The sequence below is a fragment of the Quercus robur genome, chromosome 8 (assembly GCF_932294415.1).
Source record: "Quercus robur chromosome 8, dhQueRobu3.1, whole genome shotgun sequence".
In the NCBI taxonomy this organism is placed as follows: domain Eukaryota; kingdom Viridiplantae; phylum Streptophyta; class Magnoliopsida; order Fagales; family Fagaceae; genus Quercus; species Quercus robur.
Genome location: NC_065541.1, coordinates 24,869,731 through 24,884,021, shown reverse-complemented (window position 1 = coordinate 24,884,021; position 14,291 = coordinate 24,869,731). Strand labels below are relative to the sequence as shown.

Below are 14,291 nucleotides of genomic sequence, written 5' to 3'. Positions count from 1 at the left end.
GCATTACTAGAAGAAAAACCAATTGTGTATTAAAGCATATGTAACCAACCTGTCACATAGGGATGAGTCACGTTTGTTGCGTCTACCCCTAAGTGGGAGGATTATTACATATGCCAAGTACACCACATACCATCTCCAAGAGAGGGTCATAGGCTTGTTTGGAGCGGAATCACACCTTGGTTGGATTTTTTTGGGAAAATTACGTTCTTATCGTGCCTTCAGACCCATATTTTGGGCTTCCATGCTCTCCCAAGGGTATCTTTTAGTTTGTCAGCACCTCTAATTTTCAGTAGAATAGTTCCAACTGTACTTTAATCAGAAAATACTAACAATATAAGGATTTGACAAAAATATGTAAAATTGTCACTATGAAAAATATTATTCCAAAATAAATGAACAGTTAGGAGAGTATAGATATTTCATCAAAATACATAGATCAGCAAAATTGCAAAGATGTGTACATATCTGATCAAATTACATAGGGCATAAACAAGATATTTTTATTCAGCAAAAAATTATATTTAAAAAAAAAAAAAAGGAAGTTATTTTTAAGAACCAATGCTACCCTACATTGCAGCAGTAAACACCCCTGAGCCCATAAAGGCCACATTATGAGAATGACAATAGTTCACAACTGGTACATCATCTCATACCAGAAACCTGCCTAGCTTCGATATCCTGAAGCCTAAGAGTCACGGCTCTCTTGTGGGCGTCCAGTCCCTCAACTTCTGCCATTGTTGCCACATATGGGCCAAGATTTCTCAGACCTTCTTCGGTTAAAGATTGTACAGTCATATACTTCAGGAAGGAGTCCAAAGACACCCCACCATACATTCTAGCATACCCATAGGTTGGAAGGACATGGTTTGTCCCGCTTGCATAATCTCCCACACTCTCTGGTGTCCACTGCCCTAAAAATACCGAGCCTGCATAGGTAATAGAGCAAGGATTAATTCTTTGAGACCTAAGAGGAAAAATTCAAGGATAGAGCTGACAGTTTCCACTATAACTTGGATCTTCTATAACCTAGTAACTTGTTTCCAAAGGATCTGTTGACAGTCCTATGCCATAATTAGAATTTTCAAGAAGAAAATTGTGTCTGACTATTTTGATGAAAATGAAAATGCACGGGCAACAATTTAATTGCGTATATGTTCACTTTTAATGCTTGGGAAAATACTTATCACAAGAACCTGAAATGTGCTACAATATAAAATGAGAGCCACAATGACATCAAATCTAAGGGCCATTGCCCAATGCGATGGTAAAGTCTCAGGCCACCAAGCACAAGTGCAATGTTCACGTGTACTGGTGAATAAACATGCAGGACAGGACTGTATAAAAGCACCCCTCTTAGGACTTCACTTAGGTTGGACCAGCATTGGGTAATAACTGGCATCAAAGGAGCCTGTGTATAGATGGAAAACTAGAGTAATAACAACTATGACATCAAAATTCCAATAGTTCACCTGCATTCTCAATGAAACTCTCCCACTTCTCTGCATCCTTCACATTAATGATCAGATGCTCAGGTGCATATAAGTTTGAAAAAGAGATGGCCTGCAAAGACCGATAATGGTGTCATCGCAAACAGTCAAATCTACAGTTCAAAAAATATTCAAGTAAATAAATTTTGATGAGCAGTGTTTATTACACACAAGTTGCTTTACACAGTTTTACACACCCTGAAAAGCAACTGAATGTGTGTACAACTTGTGTGCAACAAGTTTAACCCAATTTTGATGCACACAAGCACAATACACACAAGCCAGTGTGCATATATGTCAATAATGATAAGAGAGCAATACCAGTAAAAACTTTTCATTTTCACAACATTTCATAAGTATAATTATTGTATATATGATCTAAAGGGACGTAAAAGATCAGAATCCATAAGTAGAAGATCATAAACTGTCTCTCTCTCTCTCTTTAATTTTTTTATTGAGAATTCTCAGTATACAAGAAATATACTAAGAGAACAAAACAATCAAGAAAAAGTACAACTATCAATGAAAGTAGGCGAGGGAGCTAAAAGGGTAGATAACACAGCCATCCACTCATAAAACACACAGGAAAAACTAATTTCAGCTCCATAGACGGCCTCTCCAAACCCTCAAATGCTCGACAGTTCTGTTCGTTCCAAACCATCCACAACAGACACAAAGGAACTGCACACCAAACAGTGCCATTACCCCTAACATAACCCTTGTCCAACATACCAACACATCAATGATCCTCTAAGGCATAACCCCCTGAATACGGAAAATGGAGGAACAAGTGATCAGTCGTCTCCCCAGACTTCTTGCACATGTAACACCATTCAACCACACAGACCCTCCGGTTGCGCAGGTTATCAATAGTGAGAATCTTACCAAATGAAGCTATAGTCCATGTAAAAAAGGCAACATGAAGAGGAACCTTAACTCTGCATATGCTCATCCAAGGAAATGACACTTAATTTATTTATTCAACAGAACATCCCAATTGCTGAAAACTTCAAAGATAGATTAACATTTTACGCACAGATATACATGCTAAAACAGTAAAACCCCAATGATGCATATAAAATGGCATGATAGATGCTTGAAAATCCAGTCATGATAGGACTAACCTCAACCATATCACGAGCAAACACACTGTAACTGTGGCTCAATGCTTTTAAAGCAATGTCTCCCCTTGGAAGGCTTTGGCACTGCTTGCTGATTTCCTCCTCTATAGCTTTCAAATCCACACCATCCCCAGAGATTACAAGAACAACCTGACTGTCAGGACCATGCTCAGCCTGAAATGGCAAATTAGTTACTCAAGGGATCAGATAACAAGCTCTCAACAAACTAAACCAGGAAACACTCTAATGCAAGTGAGTTAAAAGGACTAATGTTTAAATAAAGATGCCAGGCAGTAAACACAATTGAAGAAAAGAGGGTGTCAAACTCAAGAAAAGATAAGGTTTTGAGAAAGATCATTAATTATAGGTGCACATATGACATAACAACAACAGCAGGTCGTATAACTTGAAGTAAATAAAAACATGAAAAAAATGGTACATATAGATAATCAAAACAACTTAAGTTGTACTTAATAACCAAATTAATACAGTTCCTATTTTATATCATGTTATCAGAGCAATATAATTGAGAAAAAACAGAAATTTTTAAGTACTTTCAATGAGATTCATAATAATAAAATAAAAAGATGGCCCAGAATGGTTTTTGGTTACAAGCTTTACTAAAACTAATGCTGGAATATTATACAGACAAGTGAAATAAGTAGGTAGTTCACAATGGCTGTTCATTACAAGCTCGCTTAAAACTATTTTGTCGAAAAATTATACAGCAAGTAAAATAAGTCAGCGAAAATGCAATGTCTCAGTTTCCAAAGCAAAACAGCATGTTCCTCCCACTACTCAACACGGTCAGAAGACTCAAAACAGTCAAAACTCTATTATCTAGAACTGCTTACCCATGTCTAGCTACCATGCATAACAATAATGCCATAAGAATTCTGTAACTCTGGACCATTGTAGTGGAAATGTACTTATGAACTATAACAAGAAATAATGAAAATCTTTAATGTTAGCATCTAAGATCTTTTTGAATAAGAGTTTTGTAACTCTGGACCATTGTAGTGGGAATGTACTTATGAACTATAACAAGAAATAATGAAAATCTTTAATGTTAGCATCTAAGATCTTCTTGAAAAGTGCAAGACGATTTAGTACTCATTTTGTTACTACAGCCATTGATCCAAAAGACTAACCATCTGGTGCAGGTGCAGGAGCTGTGTATTTACCTAATAAAGTAAAAAGAGAAGAGACTGAATCCTTTTTCTTTTTTTTTTTATAAAGTCAAATATCTGTTATCATGTGTGAATGGAGATGCCTCTCTATAGTTTCTGAAAATTTTAGATATAAGTGTTCCTTTCATACATCTTCATGATTAGTCATTGATATAATGTATGTCTGGTGACTTTGATTGCACCCTAGGGCTAGAAAATCCAGGTCCAATAATATGTTTCTGACTTCAAAATACTTTCATTCAAAACTTCAGCATTCTATTTATTATAATTGTCGTAGCATATTCAAAGTACATTCCACCCATAACTTGGGTAGATTACTCATCTAGTGACACATTTCCCCTTTTTCACCCATTAAAGTCTCATAGTGGGGAAGATTGGGGGACAATGACTGGCACTGATTAGTTTCTTAGAAAAGGAACAGAGCAAAAACAATCAAATTCCACCATGAACACAACATGAGCATACAATTTTTCCATGCAATTTGCAAATTTTAGGACTCTGTAAATTTGAAGAACTTAGTTAAGAATTTTATTATAGACCAGTATAATGGGTATGTTACACCCTTGTAATCTTCCATTTTTTCTTCACAACACCCCCCCCCCCCCCCCCCCAACACTCTGAGGAGAGGTAGTATCTTGTGCATTGGTTAAATGCAAGCAATGTCTCACAACATTTGAGCTCCACAGGATGTGGTTCCCACCAACGGTGAGCATTGGCAGGTATGCAACTGATGTATAAGATAATAACCACCCCCCAGACACCCCCCCCCCCAAAAAAAAAAAAAAAAGAGGAAGCTCAAGTACAGAACAAGAGAAGATGACAAACACATTCAAAAAGTGTAATAACTAATAAGTTAATGAAGTGTATAAAAGAAGAAATTTTGAAGTTTAAAGAGAATCCACCATCCACACATATAACGAACAGAGAAACACAAATTTTTACATCATGTTTGGCAATTTAAGGTAGGAAGAGAAGTGATTCAAGAGTTTTGATTTTCCACTGTTTGTTTGGATGTCCACGAAAGAAGTAAGAAGTAAACTTATCTTTCATGATTGAACTTAGCATCTAAGCAAAACGCAACTTGCCATGATGTAAAACTTCATAAAGCAGAATGAGCTTCATGAAATTGAACTTTTCAACTACAATGTTTATTTTATTCAGAAAACAAAACAAAGCAAAGCATCAAACTTGCATTCTGAAAGTGCTCCTTTAGGGAAAAAAATAGTGTATTTCAAAGCAAGTATGCACCTGGGAAAGCAAATCTGAAGCTACATGAACAGGATTGGCATGATTGTCAGCAATGACCAAGACTTCTGAAGGGCCTGCGGGCATGTCAATCGAAATCATGGCTTCACTGTTCTGCAAGGAAAAATTGAAGAGAGAAAGTACTAAGAGAGAGATAAAGATGACAACATATTCACTTCTATTTCATTATTATAAAATTTATACAAACTGCATCCATGAAAGTGTGCTCTAAATCAACAAAAAGTATGCATACTTGGAGAATCATTTTTGCAGCTGTGACATATTGATTTCCAGGGCCAAAAATCTTCTCCACCTGCAAATTACAAGGGAGAAAAAAGGGAAACAAGCATTGAAAATAAAATTTCAGACCTCACACAAGGGTCCAATAAAATAAGTCTTGAATGGGCAAATTTGCAAAGTGGATTTTTGATAGTTATGTTAGAAATTACACCTATGGCATCCGCTCCATGATGATTGCTCTTTATCATCAAACCAAGACACCAATTGGTTTTTTGGTGTAGGCGGAATTCAAACCCCAGATCTCTTCGATAACAAGACATTTTATCAGTTGAACTAACTAGAACCCACAAAAATTTGGAAAGTAGTAACAAATTAATCTTCCATGACTCTCACTCTCTCTCTCTCATATATTGGTAAGTTAAACATACTCCCGGTGGGTTTTGAACCTAAAACTGCTCCATCCATTTGGGAGAAGTTTCATTTGAGTCAAAGCTCATTGGTGTGGTTTCTCTCTTGTATTACTTATTGTTTCTCTGGATGCACTCCCTTGGCATTGTTTTAATAAATTACTTACTTTTTCAAAATGCAAACCTCATCATTCTGTGAGCTAATAGGATGCCTTCAGTGCCATTGACATTTCCATAGACAAATTAATACAAACAACTCATCTATCAGAGAAGAGACACAGGGATAACAGAAACTTATATTCTACATAAAATTAGCATAAATTTTTTGTAGGAAAGGTAGGTTAAAAACTTTACATTCACATACCTCATGCAAAGGATCCCCATACTATGCAAACAGGTCCAGCCAATTTCGGTTACCCTAAAGTGTGTTAAAAAAAAAAAAAAAATTCTGTTCCTTCAGTTCTATTCAAAATGGGGTGGACCTCAGTGTCATAGGCTATCTAAATGCTAATCTGATTTTTTTATAAGAAGATTTTTTAATCAACTCTATTCTGACTACTCTGATTATCAATAAGCAAACAGCTATGCATATTATCAGCATAAGATAACAGCCACTGAGGGACGAGTTCATAGGAAAATAGTACCTTGGGGCAAGATTCTGTCCCCCACGCCATGGCAGAAATTGCCTGTAAAGAGCAGAACTATTAGACTTCGGAATATAAACAGTGCAGAAAACATAAACCTGCAGGATAAAACAATCCTTCAACTATACGAAAGTATTTTTAAGATCTTTCAAACCTGAGCACCTCCAGCTTTAAGGATGTGAGTCACACCAGCCTTCTTAGCACAATACAGTACCTCCTGCAGAAAGACATTGATCCGCATTCAGTACATAATCTCCTCAAAAGAAATTCAATCAAAAAGCTTTTAGGGGGGGAAAACCTTGCATATGCTGCCATCCTGACTAGGGGGAGTTGCAAGAACAACAGTTTTACAGCCAGCAATCTGCGCAGGCTTGAGTACAAAATAAAAAGATATGTCAGCTGAATGTGATGAATTAGACAGCCACAAACCTAAAATTATAGGAATAGAAACCATCAAAAAAGCAACGGATGCAATAAATTAGATTAACTTACAACTGAAAGCATCAAAGCTGTTGAAGGTAAAACTGCAGTTCCTCCTGGAACATAAAGACCTACAGATGAGATGCTTCTTGCTACCCGTTTGCATTTGACACCCTGAAAAATTCAGAACACATTAGAAAAATAGAAAAAATTAAGGTAGCCGCAATAACAAAGAAGCAATATTGACTTACTTTCATGTTCTCAACACTTTTCTCAGCTGATTTTTGAGCAGCATGAAATGCATATATATTGTCATATGCCACATCAAACGCTTCTCTAATAACTGCATCTAGCTGTGATTATGAAAAGCTATAATGCGTAAACATTCAAAACAACAAAACCTCCATGAACAAGAAATGCAAATGGTGTAGAGGACTCCATATTAAACCATAAAGACTAAGGTTATTTGTATTAAGAATGTCCATATAATATACCACTGGATCTGGGAGCTCAGAAACTTTTTCAACTATCTTTTCCAGTTCAACCTTGTCAAACTTTGCAGTATAGCTGCAAAAGAAATGTGAACTTCACTAAGTCAAACTCATGAAAAGAGAAGCTTCATGGTGAAGTGAAGCCTTCCAAAATAATACGCAAAACATATAAAATTTATAAAGGGAAGTAAAAGAGCACCAACTCTTTAACCGCAGCATCGCCTCTTTTATGAACATCATCAACAATGGGCTGGACCTGATAGTATATATAAACGAATCTATCTAAGCACCTCATATGAACACAAAACCAAAATCAATATTCAGGATTATTAAAGAAAAAGCCAAAAAAGCTTACTGTGGTGAAAATGGAAGAGAAATCTATACGAGGACGAGCCTTCAGGCTTTCAACCTCAGTTTGAGTAAGTTCTGATAACCTGTACGACTTCATTGAACACTTTAAACCTTTACAAAGAAATCCTGTCACAACAAACAACCAATGAAAATCAAGAAAAAGAAGAAACTATTAGGAAGACATATCTTACATTAATTAAAATGAGAATGAATTTTTTTTTCCCTGTTTGAGCCGGGGGTCTGTAAAATAGAGTAAGGAATTCAAAGACACAATTTCCTCACAAAAACCAAAATCTACATGAACCACAAATACGCAATATGTGAATTTTGTCCGACACAGGTGCTGTGAGATGCAAAATCACACAGAGATACTACTTTAGCAGGCACAAGAACCAAGTTACATGAAATGTTTACCAATCAAAGGATGATGATTGATCCCACAGCCACAAGCATCAATATTGATAATCAAAAAAAAAAAAATGAAACTAATAAAAAATTTCATACTCATTTGATGGATGTTTAGAACCTCTAGTCACTTACTAACACTTGAATTAATATGCCATTAGCAGAAATAATCACAGAAGAACCGAAAAATGTTATTTTCAGTCACATAGCATACCCATGTTCCCACACTCAACAACCATCCACCTTATCAAATTAAGACCCATTCCCCACTTTCCCAAACTCATATATCACTAAAAACAAAAATCACCATTACTCAAATTCCCATATTTTTCCAAAGTGAAATCCTAAACAATATTTGGGGCCGGGCACTATAATAAAAGTCTATACTAGGATTCCAAACCAGTTTTCAAGTCAGCACTGCAGCACTATAGTAATAGTAATAGTAATAGTAATAGGACCATAAAATCACTAAAAGTTTGAACATGTACCTGAAGGGAAGCGACAAGAGCGGCTTGAAATTGGTTTGGGGGCACCGAATGGGTGAAGAATTAACCGGGTCAGGTAGGGTTTAAGGAAAGTGGGTTTGGTCGGGTTAGAGCAAAGAAGCTGAAGCTGTCTGTCCATTACCACCACCTTCATTTAATCAAAAGTATTATATGTAATAATATTCTACCATTACCATCACACACACACACTGACACTGACACCAACTCGCTCAAGCATATTATTAAAATCAAAATTAAAAGGGTAAATTCCAGTACACCACCTGAGGTTTGGGCTAATACCAACTAAGTCCTAAACTTTTCAAAAGTGACCATCTTGGTCCCTAAACGCTGTTAGGGACCGTTACTTTACTCTCAGCCTTTCTTCTCCCTCAGAATGTTTATGTTCAATTCTAATATCTCTTGAGTCTTGAGTTCTATTCAAAGTGATTATACAAACATATACACTTAGCCATATAAAACCTTAAACCCCCAAAAATCTCTGATCACAAAGCATACAAACATATCCATAATCATTCATACTCCAACAAAAACACTATTTTAGATCAATTTTCAGACAAAATCCAAATAAAATAAAAAAATACCCACAGATGACCATACCCAAACCCCATCTTTCAAACCCAAATCAAAAATCACCAAATCTTTGTCACCCAATCCCTAAACCAACCAAGACCTGAACCAACAAACGAGGAGGAGAACGATCGGTGGCGTTTCCGGTGTGATTCGTTACCTGTGGTAGTTGCAGGGGCCGTGGGTCTCGTTCCCTTGACGTTTGGCACACAAACCTAGACTCAAACCCAAATCCAAACAGAAGCACAAATGCAAACTCTCTCTTCCATGGCTGTGGAGCACCAAAGCTAGCGTCCGTAGCACCCGATCGGAGCCTGCAGTGAGGAACTCGCAGCAGCGGTGGTGAGGATATGAGAGGGAGAGAATAGAAAGCGTTTAGGGTTTTGAGAGGAGAAGCTGAGAATGAGTAACGGGCCTAAACGCCGTTTAGGGACCAATTGTATTCAGGACCAACTTGGTCTACTTTGAAAAGTTTTGAACTTGGTATTAACCCAAACCGAACTTTACCCTCGTTATATATATATATATATAACCGAAACTTTTGAAACTCCCACAATTTTTTATATCAGTATTATTTAAATAAAAAAACAAAAATTATAATTTTGTCAGCATTATTTAAATAAAAAAACAAAAATTATAATTTTACTATAAAATCGGAAAAAAAATTCTCTGCCACTTAAAAACAAAACCTGATAATACTTCTTCTTCTTCCCCTTCTTCTTCCCCATTCCATTTCTCTATCATCCAATACATGCCTCACGGTCAAACCTTCGTCGTCATCCAAAACGGACCCTGCGGCCAAAGCCCTTCTCCATCATCCAAAACCCAGACCCATATTAGCTCCAACAAAACCCGATCCCATTCCCCTTCTCCGTCATCCAAAACACCTCTGAAGTGATTCACTCCAATCGCAGATACAGGTCGACCAAACCCCTTCTCCGTATCAGACCATTCTCTTTGTATTTCTCAATTAATCTTTTTCTGTCAATTTAGGGATTTTGTCTTTAATTAGGTTTTTCTATCATTTTAGGGATTTCACTTCCTAATCCTTGTGTTGGGTTTTGGCCGTCAACTGCAACTGAAGCCAATCTCCTCTGTAAAGGAAGTCCAAACCCGAGGTAAGAATTCTGATTTGCTCTTCAATTGAAAACCTACATGCCAAGTTATTCTTCCAATATACTATTCTTTCTCCACTTCAATTGTTCATTGAATTTTGTTTGTGGTTTTGACTTACTAATGGTTGTATTTATTAAATAGTTGTAAATCCTTTGTCTTGTAACTGTGTTACTGATTCTTGGGGGAAATGTTTTGATGATCCATGTTTAGTTTATCAATTTATCGGTAAAAATGTATTTGGTACTCCAAGAACCTAGTTTTGGTCTGTACAAAACACCCGTATCTTGAATGTGTTTGGCTTTTGATTAGGAAGCTTCTATACAAAAAAATTAGATGGTTCTAATGTGAAATGAGTCTGCCATCATGATATGTTAGATACTTGATGCAGAATCTGTTTTATAACTTATATTTATGACAATGATGGTTAATATCTTAGACATTGTTACCTGACCGAGGTGTAGTTATATGCAAAATGGGACTTGACCTTTTTTGAAGGCTAGGTTATTTCTGTTAGTATGCTAGATTATTTTTATGTGTGTTGTTTCAAGTCCACCCTTTGGAAACTATGTAGATATTTATGTGTGCTGTTATCTATATTTGTTAGTGGGAGTGAAACTGTGGAGCACTTTGGTTTACTAATCTCTTTAAATTGTGTTATTTTAATTCAAAACTTTTGAATAAGGTTCTAAATGATGTATTATAAATTTTTGGGTGTCAATGTCAGTTAGTTACTATTTTGTTATATTAGATGTTACCCATATGATAATTTTAGACAAGCTATGAGTTTTCCGTGTTTGAAAAACTGAATCTTTATCCAAATATACAGAGGCTTAAAAAGTAAAATTCCATTTTAAATTTGGGGATTTAAAAGGATTTAGTTTTTTGTATTTTGATCAGTTGGTTTTGAATTACGTGATTGGGTTAGATTTTGTTTTAATTAAGGTTTTGATTTAGACTTATTCTTCTTCATCTACTGTAATTTCAAAAGGTTGTTTATTCATTTGAATGAAATTGATACCTCTTTTTGGTTGTTTAATTGTTCTGATAATGATTGATTTTGTTTATTTGTTTGGTGTTTTCAGGTTCCCAAAGCGGTTTATTTAGGCTATTATCGAATCAGCCTCAACCTCTAACTCATGGTTTGAGTTTTTCACAAAGACAGTGCTCAGTAAAGGCGTTACACGCTAAGCCAAAACGTAATGATTTAATGGCCCCTAGTGAGTGCAAAAGTTTGAGTTTGAATTTTTTTTACAAAGTCATTATCTTTTTCCATCATTTGTTATTATTTTAATGATTTAATTTAAAATAGATTTCTTTAAACAACTTCATTTCAAGCAGTATCATCCTTATTAGTTTATGTACTTTGATGACGTGCTTCCTTATGCTCTGAAGAGTGAAGGAGGTTGTGTATGGGGCTTGCAAAAAATATGATGGGGATGTGCAAAGTGATGTGTTAGTGTAAGATTTGTGTCTATATGAGAATAATTTGTGCTTGACATATTGTTCATTGTAGCTTTTGCTACTTTTGTTGTAAATGAATGGACCTAGGGTTGTATTTTAAAATTTTGTTATTTAAGATCCAAAAAAGGTCTCCATATGTTTTTTTTTTTTTTTTTTTTTTTTTTTTTTAAGGTATTGATATCTTGGATTTGTATAAAAATGTTTGCTTTCTTTGTAGGGTTTGGTGTTGTTGGCACACAAAAAGCTCATTAGGGAGAAGCTTGCAAAAGAGGCTAAACAGAACGTCAAGCAGGGGAGGCCAAGAGGGAATATTACTTGGTAACAAGTATTTCATACTGGACTGCATTGTTCAAGAGCTACTGTTGCATTAAGGTTGCATCAATTAAGTGCTACTGCATATTGAGACAAACAAATTTAATTCTATGCAACACTCAATCAAATTAAATCATTTTGAGTTCAAGCCTAAGGTAGACTTGGCAGTGTATGAAAATTGAGGAATAGATGTCTTGATTTGGTTGGATGAAAGTTTTTGAATTAGCAAAGTGAATGTATTTTTATATTGCTGATTTTTTTTTCCCATTTAGACTGGAGTCTCATGCATTCCTTTTTTTTCAACTCTTTTAAATAATAATATTATTACTCTGCTCTTTTTTCTTTGTTTGGTTGATGGGATGTTATTCAAAATATAAGTCAATTATTTTTTAAAATTGCACTTAATTTGGTTAGATGGTCCATACTCCTAAATTTCAGATTTCTATTTTTGTCCTCTTTGCTTGGTTAGTGTGGAAGTTCAAGAAGGTTAAGGAATTATGAAATGGGATTTTGGCAATTTTCTTTTGCTCAACGATTGGGATTTGCCAAATTGAAGCTAATGTTGAATTTGGCAAAATTAATTTTATTTTGGATTGGCGCAAGACACCATTATTTGATTGGAATATTTTTAGACTTAAAGTAATATCTTAAACTACAAATGAAAAATGCATTCAACAGAAGAAGAAAAATAAATCAAGATGATTATTTTATAATCAATAGCTTTCCCGTGCATCGCACGGGTTGGCGACCAGTTAAAATTAACCTCTGAGCACATATGTAAGCGCGGGTTCATCTTCTATTTTTTAAGATAAAAAATTAATAATTTATATTTATTATGATTTAAAATATCTAAGCATGTGATGAGTGTTATTCATTTGTGGGTGAAATAATTTTTTTAGCATATGCCTAGATATTTTTGTTATTGAAAAATGTAGTAATCCAAAATTATAATGAATGTAAATTATTAACTTTTTTCTCAAAAAAAATAGAAAAGCGTATGAGCACGAGCATAAGTGCGTGCTCAAAAGCCAGTATGCACTTAAATATAATCACAATCTTTCATAAAAATAAATAAACACAATTGCATTTGGTGGTAATGATTATTCTTTTACATTAGACTTTGGAACCCCCTCTTTTACATTTGACTATGGAACCCCCAATGTAAAAGAGGAATGTATACATCCAAAACAAATTAACTGAAAAATGGAAAATATAATCTAAATTGAGAGAGAGAGAGAAAAAAAATAGAAAAAAGTAGATAAGAAATTGACCCTACAATCTCATGTTTACTCCCCCTATAAAGTGTATTAGACTCCAATTGCAAAATTAATTTAAAAAAAGAAGAAGGAAGGAAAAAAACCCCACAATTGTTAACACAGTAAACTAAATACCACAACCATAAAAGAACACTCCCTGTTTAAAGGGTATTGGACTTTAATGGTGTTGTTATCAATATGGAATTTCTATTGATCCTCGAAGTTACATATTTATAAGGGAAATTGCAGCATTAAAAATAGAAAAGAAAAAAAATGGTATTCATAATCTTATAATATTCATTAAAAAATTAATAAAATTATAACAATTAAATTTAAGCTTCGTGTAATGACTTGCTAAAAAAAAAAAAAAAAAAGAAGCAAGTCTTTACATATTGTAACACCTATGCTAACTATCTTAAATAATAATAATAATAATAATAATAATAATAATATTAATACGCACTTGTGATGAGGCTCTTTTTTTTTTTGGGTTTAGTGTCACGATTTTTCATTGTCCCAATTTTTGGAATATGACACTAAACCCCCAACAAATACGAAAATCATGTTGCTTTGAACTGGAAAAAAAAAAATTAAAAATAAAAAATTTAGCACCCCCAAACCAATCTTCCCAACCTTATTCCTCAAAGTTTTAATCAATTCGGCAAGATCAACTCTCATGATCACCACCAGTTGATCATTCTCCTTTTTGAGTTTCATAGAGTTCACGTCTGCATAGCAAATGAAAGATATATAAAAGTCTAGAATTTGACATATTAATGATTTAGTTTTTAATATGTGATTTTCCAAGAAAATATTCAATGTAGTGGGCATATTTTATAAAAACTTTTTAAAAATTCAATAAACTTCTTCTTTTTTTTTTTTTTTTTTTTTGGAGAAGCAAAAGATTCAATAACTTGGTGACCTAGCATGCAAGTGAATTTAAACAGAAACTTTGTGTTAATCTTATGAGTCACTTTGAAAAACAAAATGAATGAATGAAATTTCTAGACTGGCATTAATAGAAGCCAAGATGAAGAAGTATAAATGAAGGGAACAAAAAAAAAAACTCATT

General features: G+C 34.6%; 1 protein-coding gene across 3 annotated transcripts; it reads right to left on the bottom strand.

The window, feature by feature from the left end:
* Window positions 1–353: 353 nt before the first annotated feature.
* Window positions 354–9,563, bottom strand: LOC126695073 (histidinol dehydrogenase, chloroplastic). Of its 3 annotated transcripts, XM_050391685.1 has the most exons (15): window positions 9,235–9,563; window positions 8,490–8,634; window positions 7,601–7,722; window positions 7,449–7,501; window positions 7,249–7,321; window positions 7,006–7,107; window positions 6,827–6,928; window positions 6,633–6,704; window positions 6,489–6,551; window positions 6,335–6,376; window positions 5,297–5,356; window positions 5,047–5,157; window positions 2,612–2,782; window positions 1,470–1,560; window positions 354–926 (listed from the first exon to the last, which is right to left on the bottom strand). In XM_050391685.1, exons 2-15 carry the CDS (start codon window positions 8,623–8,625, stop codon window positions 643–645), a joined length of 1,482 nt encoding a protein of 493 aa, XP_050247642.1. In that variant the 5' UTR covers window positions 8,626–8,634; window positions 9,235–9,563; the 3' UTR covers window positions 354–642. The 3 variants fall into 3 exon arrangements, with proteins under 3 accessions (XP_050247642.1, XP_050247643.1, XP_050247644.1); XM_050391686.1 differs by lacking the exon at window positions 8,490–8,634; XM_050391687.1 differs by lacking the exons at window positions 8,490–8,634; window positions 9,235–9,563 and having other exon boundaries at window positions 7,445–7,501; window positions 7,601–7,728.
* Between the last annotated feature and the right edge of the window lie 4,728 nt (window positions 9,564–14,291).